At 37.8% G+C, this 12,016-nt stretch overlaps 1 protein-coding gene across 3 annotated transcripts; it reads left to right on the top strand.

Annotated features, from left to right (window-relative positions):
* Positions 1-366: 366 nt before the first annotated feature.
* Positions 367-5,375, top strand: LOC107778326 (cadmium-induced protein AS8). Of its 3 annotated transcripts, XR_012699351.1 has the most exons (5): positions 393-637; positions 1,803-2,049; positions 2,206-2,460; positions 3,033-3,330; positions 4,971-5,375. XR_012699351.1 is itself a non-coding variant. In XM_075230994.1 (4 exons), exons 1-4 carry the CDS (start codon positions 635-637, stop codon positions 4,982-4,984), a joined length of 510 nt encoding a protein of 169 aa, XP_075087095.1. In that variant the 5' UTR covers positions 367-634; the 3' UTR covers positions 4,985-5,375. The 3 variants fall into 3 exon arrangements, 2 of the variants coding, with proteins under 2 accessions (XP_075087095.1, XP_016454048.1); XM_075230994.1 differs by lacking the exon at positions 3,033-3,330 and having other exon boundaries at positions 367-637; positions 2,215-2,460; XM_016598562.2 differs by lacking the exon at positions 3,033-3,330 and having other exon boundaries at positions 401-637.
* Positions 5,376-12,016: the final 6,641 nt, after the last annotated feature.

Consider the following 12,016-nt stretch of genomic DNA (forward strand, 5'->3'; position numbering starts at 1 on the left):
GCTCCAGTGTAAAATATTTTACTTTATCTGTCTAAATTATTCTAGAAAAAAAATTCAAATTTACGTCCCAACTTTTGATTATGGTTCAATATTACTCTTTGGTTGAGCTTCTTTATAGGGTCAAGGGAGATGAGACTTTTTCCTAATGGCAGGTTAATAATAAATAAAAATTTTAATGAATAATAAAGTTACTCAATTTTGAATTGTACGGAACAAATTTGACCATTTTTCACACACATATATATTATAAGTGCAAAAGAATTTTATATGTTGTTTTATTACCCGCTATAGCAAGAGGTTGCTGTACTCTTTTGGAAGTTCCAATAATTAGAATGACATATAATTTAGTTGAAGGAATAAAGTACCTATTCTACAAAAATTATGGGTCTTTATTGTACTTTTACCTGTATTAGGGACACTCAGAAATGTGGATAGGCACATAGAATCGATATTGGCCATAAGAGATTACTAGTGTTTATTTCTGAAGCCAACAAGGACCTGCATCATATTTCCTATTACCAATCAGAATGTAACAAAATTTGGATCAATTTCAAAAATGTCTCAATACCGCTCCCTCAGCACTACTGAAGTCTCCAGAGCATTGCAGTGAGAGTCCGCTTTTGCGCACCCTTTCATGGTAGAACCTTAATCTCTTTACTTTCTGTGCTCTTACTTATTAGTTTCTAAATTGTCCATTTCATTTCTTGTTGTTTAAAGAAGGCTTTTGGGGCTCTTCTGTTCTTGATTTTTCCCTAATTTTCAAGAGCATTACTTGTGTTTTTTCACTTAATATTATAGGGTTTATCTGCTAGGGGTGTTAACAAAATCTAATGGTAGTTTCTGGGTTATGGAAGCTAGTGGCAGAGGCAGAAATTCCGATAAAGGATTCAAATAAATGCAAAAAATGTCATACCAAGAAGCTTCCCTTAAGGATTAAACATTTTATATATATACAAAGATATCTAGTGGAGGCAAAACACAGTAAGGAACCCCATAGAATAGTGGGTACAGTTACCCGATATCTAAGCCGTAGTGGGTAGAGTTACTTGATACATGTGTTAGTATGAGGTAGCAAGTACCCGATGGAATAGTCGAGGTGTGCGAGAGCTGGCCTGGACACTACCGTCATACAAAAATGATTTGTTTTTACTCTACTTGTTTAGTAGAATGTTGGGATTCAATTAAACCTTCTTCCTTACTCTTTAGCTCCGCCACTTATGGAGGGGCTCGAACAAAACTGGGAATGAAGGGGTTAAATTTCTGGTTAACTTTCAAGTTACTAAATGGATCCTTTTTTACCACAACTTGATGGCTAACTGGGATAAATGGAAGAATTAGTACAAAAATGAGAAAGCATAGAGCCTCCAAAGAAGTAAATAAAATTCCATAGTGTGTTCCACACTGTTAGAAAGCTTTGATAGGATAACTTCACAAATGCCGTTCTTTTAAAAGAAAACGGGGAGCTCGGTGCACTAAGCTCCCGCTATGCGCCGGGTCCAGTGAAGGGCTGGACCACATTGGGTCCGATGTATGCAGCCTTACCTTATATTTCTACAAGAGGTTGTTTCCGCAGCTTGAACCTGTGACCTACCTGATCACAAAATGGCAACTTTTACCGTTGCACCAAAGCTCCTCTTCAAAGGGTGTTTTTTCTCAACAACAAAAAAAAAACAATTCCCACATGGCGTAAAATTGACCCAATTCCCTAAAGAAAAAAGCCTCTCCCGACTTGGGATTTTTCATTTTGGTAATTTTAAGTTATCTCTCAAAGTATTCATAGACTAATGGTTTTGTAATTGTAGGTAGAAATGATTATAAAGGGCATGCTGAGGAGATATGAAAGATGGAATCCAGTGCATCCTACATACGGAGCCTTCTGGGGCATGGGAATAGGTATTGGCTGTGGTGTGGGATGGGGTCCCGGATTTGGTCCTGAGGCAATTGGTTATGTTGGAGCTGGCTGTGGTGTTGGATTCAGCGTTGGCTTCTCTCTGCTCGGCATTGGCATTGGCCTTCCTGCCAATTACATCTATACAGTTCCTTACAATGGTAAAAAGGACCAACTGTCATGCTCAGAAACAATAAGAATTGGACATTTTAAGTTTTCTGTTTCTTTTTACTTGTATTTGATTGATATCTGTTGTTTGAGACTTAGAACTGGTGTGATGAGTTCGTCAATTAATGCACTTATATATTATTTCATAGCCTTCACAGCTACCAGAAGTGGTGCTATAGATATGGCTCGATCCACTGGTATACTAAGAGAGAGTCGGTGTTACCTCGATTCAAGCATTTCTGGCTTGCAAGAAAGGGCTCTGCGGACTTTTTCAAGCTTAAGGGTCAAAGAATCATTAGGGAAGGTGGTAGATTTGCCTGAAATGCGGACCAAAATGTCCTTTCCCAATCAATGCATGGATCGTCTAAAACAAGGCATCAAAGGCTTACTTCATCCTTGCAAAGGTATGATATGCCTCGCAAATGAAAGCAGTACCATCATATTGCAATTTAACCATGATTAGACTTTTCATGCCACTTTGTTCTAATTCCTAAAATTGTGTAATACTGATCTTAGATAAATGTTCTACTTCTTTAAAATTGAAACCTGGAGTAGATTTGTTATATGTGGTTAGCTTTAGAGGTAGAGCTGACCGAGGTAGTCAAGCTGATTTGTAAAGTTCTCACTTGGTAATTAATCAAATGGATTAGTTACCAAAAAAAAGATGAAGGCCCTTTTTTGGGTTTTGCTTTTAGTCCGTGTCAAGTCTATTATTTTAAACTAATGGAGATAAGTTTGCCAATAGAGCACCAATTATCAGGTTCCAAGCTGCTCTTTGGTATCAAGATAGATTTTAAATATTAATATGTGATTGCGTGACGGAAAAAGGGATATTAGTTCATATTTTCATATTTGTGTGCAATTTGCAGCTAAAATCATATTTTCATTTTACAATCATTTTTCACATTGACGCTCTCTCCTTCTATTTCATATTACTATGATCGAAGAAGTGACTGATTACATTCATTTTTGGTAGAGCATAAAACCACTTGTACATGACATTTTGGAGATGAAAGTGGGAAGAAACAAATCGTAGGAAAAATGATAGTGGGAAGGAAGGGGAGGGGAGGGGATGGAGGATTTGGTGGGATGAGGAACATGCCATAACTCCTACTTAGCAGGTACAAATCTTATTATAGCCTATTCATTTGCCAACCATCGGAGTTAGATTGACAGCAGCTGAGCAGCTGACCATTTTTGTAAAGGAAACTGTAAAGATGTAGAAATAAGGACATCTAGTGGCCCTATCCATCAATAATCCTGCTTGAGACAAGGTAATTGAACAGATCAACAGTGTTTTTTTCTTTTATTTTGTGCTTGATGTCAAGTACATGCATGCATCTGACCATGATAAAAACTATTGTTACCAAGGCTTAAAGGAAAAACGTGCAGATCTCACATTCGCTGAAGTTCATATGTATCCAAAAATCTAAACTTTAGGTATTGACAATACAGCAAGGTTCAGACATGCTGCTGCTACCCTTAGTAATAAATGATCTCAATACTCTTCGAAAGATGATAGAAAAAAATTTGAGCATCTAAAGGCTTTTGAACTTAAATCAGGTTCTTAGCAAGCCTGTTCAGAATACGAACTTATTTGGCCTTATATATACTGAAATGTAACAATCCAGTGGCACTGGATTGTTACATTTCAGCATACTGGACCAGTGCCTTTCAGATTACTGGATACTGAATCACTAGTTATGCTTTATTGCCTGAATATTTCGAGCATGAAATCAATTAAGGACAATTTGCTGTTTTGCCTAGCCTGACTACTAGCTTTATAACTTCGAGAATTAGTTAGGGACCATGTAAGCATTGTACTCTGATGCTAAGAAAAGCCTGGAATCTTGGGAACATATCTTTTATGTTAGATGTCCTTATCGTTTAGTTTAAATTACCCACTGTCCTTTCATATATCAGGGCCTTCAGATCTACCTACCTCCTCTTAGCTTTTCTATGATTTCTTTAGTCTTCGTTTGATAAAATCTCCTTGATTGGTGATCGTTGAATGCATTACTCTGTCCTACTGGTACACCTCTTTTTTCCTTCTGGAACACTGAAACTGCAGTATAGTCTTATTCAGAATCTTTCTGTGTTAAATTGTTAAAAGTTCTGCCCAAAAGGGCTCGGGTCTAGTGGTAAGAAGCAGCATGTGATATGTGGGTTAAGCATACATCATGCGTTTGAACCTTGCCGCAGATAGAAGCCTGGAATTTAAGTTTAGAAGGGTAGAGGGGCGGACCCATTATCCACCGAGTTTCAAACAGTGCTCATAAATTTCTCGGTTATCAAACAAATGTTGTTGAAAGTTGTTGAACATGGAACCCATGGCTACATTTGGGTTTGTTTGTTTCCCTAAAACTAAGAAAATGTAGAAAATTTGGTTCTTGTTTCTATAATTTCTATGCGATGTTCTCATTGCTGATGCTCTCAAATTAATAAATAACGTGCATTCGTTTGTATAGGCTATCATTTAGAAGCCTTAACTTGTTGATTTAGCAAATAAGTGTTTTGGAATTAACTGTCAAATTGTACTTTAAAAAGTCAATAAATATAGAGAAGTGTGTTCTTCAATGAATGTGCCGAATCTGGTCATCTTTCAGAGAAGGCATGTTGTAAATTTTTCTTGATCTCCTTCAGCTGGTCTATGTATCCCTATGTTATCTGGATCCTTAATCTACCTTGGCCTACCGGCTATCAGTGCCAAGAAGATGTGATAAGGGTGTAGGTACTTTGTGTGGATCCTTCAAAACATAAACTTGACATACTCGTATTAGATACGAGTATCCTGTTTTACACACTCTACCTGACACGTACCTATAAATGAATCCCTGTAACATATAGATGTATCCTCTTTCATAGTCCAGAGAACTTGAAAACTTCTCATCTGTCGCGTATTGACTTCTTGCAGGTTTAAAGGATTAACAGCATGGAGCGGAGCGCAATGTTTTTCTAGCACAGAGGGATCAATGTACAACTAATAGCATTGGCCTTTGTTTTTGCCTTCCCACACACAGAGTGTTGGCTTACTTGTTTAACCAATAGGGAAATCCACAACCCCCCTCCCCCCCCCAAACCCCTTTTCTATTTGCTAACTGCTAATTCTTTTCTCCTTTTTCTTTTGGGGGGAGGGAAGCTGATCCAGTGGTAGTAGGGAGAGTAGGTAGAAGAGAAAAAGAATATTTGCTGGGAATGGAATTTTGCAGCATCTACTGATGCAGTTGCAATTATTCGGCTGCTACTTATATTCCAATCTTGTCAACATTTTTATTGCAGCATCTACTGATGCAGTTGCAATTATTAGGCTTCTACTATATTTCTAATCTTGTCAAAATATTTTGATTTCTTTTATTTTGGAAAACATTGTTTGGATGAAAAAAGCATCTGAATTAGTACTTCTCTTTGTACCCTGTCTGAAGATGAAAACATATTACGAGTAGTTTCTTTTGGAGAATTAGTTTAAAGCATCTTCGTTTTATTTGTTGCAACTTCCTTTGTAATTTTTTTGTTTTTAAATTATATGTTACTCTTATCACATTTAAAATTAATTACTAGTACTATATATTTCATGTTAATATCAAACAAACCTCCCCAGCCTGAACTAGTATGGATTGACCTTCCAAAGAATATTGTCGCCGTTGAGATCGATATTTTAATGGGTATTTTTTTCATCATATTCTATTGGTTTAGTATTGCTCTATCAGATCATTTGATCTTCTCAGAGTCACTAGACGTTCTTCCTCAAGATCACTCTGAAGTACGTAAATTGTTCCTTTTTTACTTAGTAATATTACTCCCTCTACTCCATATTACACATTTTTCTTTTTAATCTGTAAAAAAGAAGTCACATTTTTTAAAACTATTTCATATCAGCATCTTCATCTTATTGTTGTACGGGTTCACTTGATATAAAAGTTTGTACTAAAAAAGTGAAAGTATGTGGTACTGTTACCAACTTTCATCTAAAAAGGTAGTTTTGATACTATGCATACATTGAGATTATGTGTTAAAAATCTCCTTTTCTTTTTAAATATCATATTCATTCAAATACCTTAACATCAAATGAGATTGAGAAAATATATTCGACGCTAATTTTAAATGTCATAGATTTCAATTAGGTGGGGGGGGGGGGGGTGGCGTTAGTACATGATTTCTCCCACCTACCCCTTGTCACAAAAAAAAAGGAAAAAAAAGAAAGGAAAGGGACAAAGCATGAACAAATTTAGCTTGTGAAAGCTCCAGACTTCAATGGGGTGTCAACAGCTAGTTGATTGTCTCGTACAGTTAACAGTTGGCGCCGTACACATCCATGGCCTTTCATTAAGTTGAAAATAAACATATGCAACAACTTCACATCTGAAGTCCGAGTTTAATTATGATGTTAGTTGAAATGACCCAGGTCTCGTGTCTGTTCTTAGTAGCGGCTATTTGGCAAACTTTTAAAATTATTTTTCAAAAGATTGCTTTTAGTCATAGGGGCGTAGGCAGCACGTAGTTAACATGTTCAATTGAATTCATAACTTTTGATGTATATGTACTAGTAAAATATAACAGATTTCAAGTGGAATAATCAATCGAGGTACGCGACAAGAAATGACGGAGTTAAAAATTGCGATAAGGGGAATAAATAAAAGTTTGTGATCTATATATAGAAAGGTTTGTTTTACCTTCTGTATTCAATTAAATCCCCACGCGGCTCCACCACTGATTTCAAGCTGGCTTGAGAACTGCCGTCATGAAAAAAAGTTAAGATTAACAAGTTAGAGATATTATTGAAATTGTTGCGTAAAACATAAAGAGAAGTATCTCTTTTTCTTCTTTTGTAACGGCATGGTTTGAATGAGCAAAACACTCCCATTAATACATGCCTTGAGTGATTTTGCACAGTAAGAATAAATTTTCTTTTATCTCTCCCTTTTTCTTTTCTCTTCCATCTTTCTTCCTTCCTTGTTGTGAGCATCTAATTTTTGACCATACTTGAATTTTTCCCAACTCCCTCACGTCACTTAACACACACCTTACCACCAATATAATTATTCTCTCACAACTCACACTCCTACTCTTCCTCTTTAACAACTCACACTCCACTCTTCCTCTTTAACAACTCACACAAGTACTTCCCCCACATGATCCCTCCACAAACATACATGGCACTCACAAAAGAAATGAGCTTTATCTTCACCCTAAAGACCAACAAAACCCTATATATAATTGCTGCAAAAATCAGCAACGGGGGAGGAGAGACCAGCAAAAAACGAGCTGCAAATCCAGCCCCAAAACTCCCTCAAAACAGCTAAAAAAACGAGCTGAAAACAACCCAAAAAACGAGCTGAAGACCAGTCCACCCACAGCTGCCGATAACCCCCCAAAACAGCCCCTTTTCTCTAGTTAAACACCCCCAAAAATGAGTTGGAAATCTACTACCAAACCCACCTGAAAACAGCCTTGCAACAGTCATGAAAACTAACTGAAACTTCACTCGAATCCACACCTAAAACCAGCCATGAAATCACCAAACTTCAGCCACTAAACAGCTCCAAAAACAGCTTTAAATCACCTAAAACTGTTCTCGTTTTCATCGGTCAGACAAGGCTTCTATGTCGAGGTTCCGGTTCGCAATTTCGGCGTTTTCGTCCGACGATTGTTGATTTGTTATTTCGATTGAGTTGCAAATTTTCAGCTTTATTCATCAATATAAAGGTCCATTCGAATCCATTTTTCTCAGTATTTGTTTTATATTTTTAGTATACACTTGCTTTGATATATTAGTATTTCTATCTGCTCGTGATGAATTTTATTTGCTTTATGGAAAATACTTGATCTCTTTCATATTGTTTGTGTACTAATTGCGTATTATTTGGGTTATATATTGGTTTTAAAGATTAATTCGTTTGAGTACATATAAGTTTTGTTTTGGACGATTTCTGTTAAATATGCTATGGACTTGGATTTAGTTTTCTTACATATATGGTTATGTTACATTTCTTTTGTTTTGGCATGGTGAAGTGGTGATTTAAGTGAGTTGTTAAATTGGATAGATAGAAAATTAAAGTTGTTTCTTTCTTGGCAAGGAATGAGAATAGGCCATGAGTGATGTTAAGTCAAAAGAATGTATAACTCTTAAGCATCACAATAATCCCAGACTTAGGAAAATAATTTTTGAGTATGTTAGAATGCTTTAAGCGCGCCTTAAATTAATCAAATCATCGTAGTTATGTATATGTTCGCGTGACATAATTTTAATTTTCAAAATTGAAACCGAAGTATGTGTTCGCGCAACTTTGGCCAAAAAAAATCATAATATAATAAAATACTATTAATTGTGTACACATACGTGTGATATCATTTTGGCACAATAAAAAATGAATTCACACCCGTGATTCGTTTCAAAGATAATTCTATATTTTAATAATTAAAAGCGGATAGATAAAACATGAAAATCAATAAATTAAAGTTTATCCAAAATTAATTCAAGCCAAGTTGTAGTCAATGAAGCGACCGTGCTAGAACCACGAGACTCATGGAATGCCTTACATCTTTTCCTTGGTCAACAGAATTCCTTACCTGGACTTTGTTTTCGCAGACCAATAATAATGGAGTCAAACTTTCCTTTGACTAGGGATTCAAATAAAAGGTAACTTGGAACACCCAAAAATCAATTCCAAGTGGCGATTCTGTAAATAAAATAATCCCTACTCAAATTTGTTGCTTTAATTGGAAAAACTCTTTAACCCACCATCCATAATACATATTATCTTTGTGGGGTAAAAAGGAGGTGTGACAGCTCTGGCGACTCTGCTGAGGAACTTCAAGAATTCGAGCTTGTACATTGACTTTATTTGACTTTATTTGTATATATTGTGATTTATTTGGCCTAATGTGTTACTTGTCCAGCTTTTACCGTTTTGATATTGTTGAACTGTACATATAAATTGTATCCTCTCTCGCATCCCTCTGAGTCTTCTGATAATTAGTTATGTTGTGTTTGCATACCAACATCACAAAATTTCTGTCTTGAGATAAAGCCAGTTAGCCTACCAGCTTCTGGTGAAGGATTTAGTCACACGTGTTTAGGAGGGAGAGCCGTTAGCTAGCCAGTGTTGTTCTACTACTGGTGACGCTTGACGCTCCTCGGCTCGGGTTGTCCATCCGGGTAAGCCAGGTCTAGATACCATCTCCTTTAGGATTTACAAACTTAGAAGAACAAGCCACAAGCAATGAATATCCCTAGTAGGCTACGCTTTATTTGCATCATGTGCATTTGAATTAGCAGCACTTGACACAAGGGCCGAGTTTTGTTTTAGGACAGGCCTTGTTGAGGCCATTATGTCATGTTATCTGCTACTTGTTGCATTATTTGGGAGGCTTGTATGTCGACCGACTTTAGCATAAATCAGTTGAACGAAGAGAGAAAAAATGATGTGGTCTAGTGCATATAGTTTTTAAAGATTAATTTTCATTAAAAAAAAAGAACATAGTCGATTTTGACCGAACTACGCGGGTCTGATTCTCACCGGATATGAGATACGTAGGCAAACCTCATCGGTTCCGGCCCTAATTTTCAAAAAAAAGAAAAATTCAAAAATAGTTTCCCTTTCCTTGATTCCCTCTCTAGAATTCTTTCCTTAGAAAATCCAAAAAGAAATTAAATCCAAAAATATTTTCCTTCTTTTCCGAAACCTTTCATTCGAAAAAAAAAAGAACAAAAACAATCTTCAAATCAAAATCCAAAATATTTTCTTCCTTCTTTAGAATTCCTTATTTTTTTAAAAAAACAATTCAAAATTTCATAAAAAGAAAAAAAAAACTCAAAAAATATATTTAAAAGTCTTTATATATGAAAAAAGAAAAGAAAATGAAAAATGGGTCTGTCTATTCCCAAATTCCCTGAACTACGTAATGATCTGATTCATGCGGCGACATGATACGTAGGCAACCCACAAAAGGTTCGATCAAATTTGTTTTTCAATGATTCTAAGATGAGGGATCAAAATGAGGCGTAAGTAAAAAAAAAAAAAAAAAAGAAGAAGAAGAAGAAGAAGAAGAAGAAGAAGAAGAAGAAAATAAGAGCGTCAATAAGAAGCTACCTCATAAGCCGGAATGAAACATGATGCCTCCAAAAGCATGTTAGGAATAGTGACAAGGATAGGAGCATAGCACATTATGTGTGATTCATATCTATAAAATGCTTAACCCTAACACGTTTGCTGTCTCTTACGTAGTAAGCTTAATGTGGTTGGTTTTGTGGTGAAACTTGCAACATACCATTACTTCACTAGATCTAAGGGAGCAGTAGTAATGGCCAACGATGATGAGATCCAGCTGATCAGTGACGACCCCCAGGGTCAATCAGTTGAACAAGAGTCGAAGGAAATAAGAAAATTGAGACAGCAATTGTCTAATGTATATCAAGCTTGGGTGTCTGGTCAGCCTCCACCCCGGGGTCCCTCAGAGGGAACTTCCACCGTACCCCTGGCTACTCAACCACCGCTCCATGCAATGAGAGACCACATTATACCACCAGGGTATGTGCCAAACTACAGCCTCCACGTTGCTCCCGGTACCTCTAATGTGCGACCTCCAGTCGCACCGGTCAGGAACACTCCTCTAGTCATGTCTGGCGCACCGGCATACACAATCCCGCCTCCACCTCCTATGACGAAGCCAATCAACGAGCCACCATCTCATGCTTATGATGGCCAATACTACTCTCCAAATATGGCTTTCGAGGTCTCGGCTCCATATAATCAGACTCCTCAGTACGAGTCACCAATGGAAAATGAAAAGCTTGCCAAGACGGTTGAGCCGGATGAGATGGCCAGGAAAATGAAAAGTCTTGAATAGAACATAAAGAACATACAGGGACTAGAGGGTCACAAAAGTATTTCGTTCAGTGATCTATGCATGTTCCCTCACATCCATTTGCCACCAGGGTTTAAGACCCCAAAATTCGAGAAGTATGATGGACACGGCGACCTTATCGCCTATTTGAAAAGGTACTGCAACCAGCTGAGGGGTGCAGGTGGAAAAGAAGAATTACTGATGGCTTATTTTGGGGAAAGTCTTGTGGGGGTAGCCTCCGAATAGTTCATTGACCAAGATATCTCTCACTAGCATGTCTGGGACGACATGGCCCAAGCCTTCGTCAAACAATTTCAATACAATATAGATATTGCGCCGGATCGCAATTCCCTGTCCAATATGAAGTAAAAGCCGACTGAAACCGCAGCAGCTTGAACTGAACCGGGGCTATCAACGTGAACGAGAGAAAAAGCTTTAGGGAGTATGCAATCAAGTGGAGGGAGCAAGCAGCTAGAGTTAAGCCACCCATGGATAACCACGAGTTGATCACTGTTTTTCTGGAGGCCCAAGAGCCTGATTACTTTCAGAACATGATGTCCGCAATGGGTAGACCTTTTGCGGAAGCGATCAAAATAGGAGAAATGGTCGAAAATGGCCTCAAGACTGGCAGAATTGTAAGTCAAGCTGCTCTCAAAGCCACCACCCAAGCTATCCAAAATGGGTCGGGAAGTTTGGCAAATAGAAAGAAGAGAGATGAAGGGTCCATGATGACTTCGGGATCCAGGGAAGTTCAAAGAGGGGCATCGCACCCTTATGTGCAAGTTCAGCAGGGGCAATCCAGCTACCCTCAACATTACTATCCCCCGCCAATTCCTCAGTACTCTGTGGGACCGCCACAATATATACAGTGTTTAATGCTCAATCATTTGCTCGTCCTCCCAATCAATAGGTACGGGCACCAGCTCCAAGATTCCCCTGACCTCAGCAGCAAAATTTTCGGGCACCCTACAATGCTCATCCTAGGCAGGATTATGGTCGAGAGCAGAGGCCGGTGGAAAAATTTACTCCATTGGCTGAATCATACTCTAGTATGTTCTAGAAGTTGAAGCAGATGGGCATGATTGGACCCATCGCTCGCCACCATATGCATCCCAA

Source organism: Nicotiana tabacum, chromosome 15, assembly GCF_000715075.1.
Source record: "Nicotiana tabacum cultivar K326 chromosome 15, ASM71507v2, whole genome shotgun sequence".
In the NCBI taxonomy this organism is placed as follows: domain Eukaryota; kingdom Viridiplantae; phylum Streptophyta; class Magnoliopsida; order Solanales; family Solanaceae; genus Nicotiana; species Nicotiana tabacum.

Bases quoted from the DNA above. Each gene is read 5' to 3' on its own strand.
- LOC107778326 (XM_016598562.2), top strand. The intron at 2,050-2,205 runs GTAAAAAGGACC...ATTATTTCATAG, and splicing joins CTATACAGTTCCTTACAATG to CCTTCACAGCTACCAGAAGT.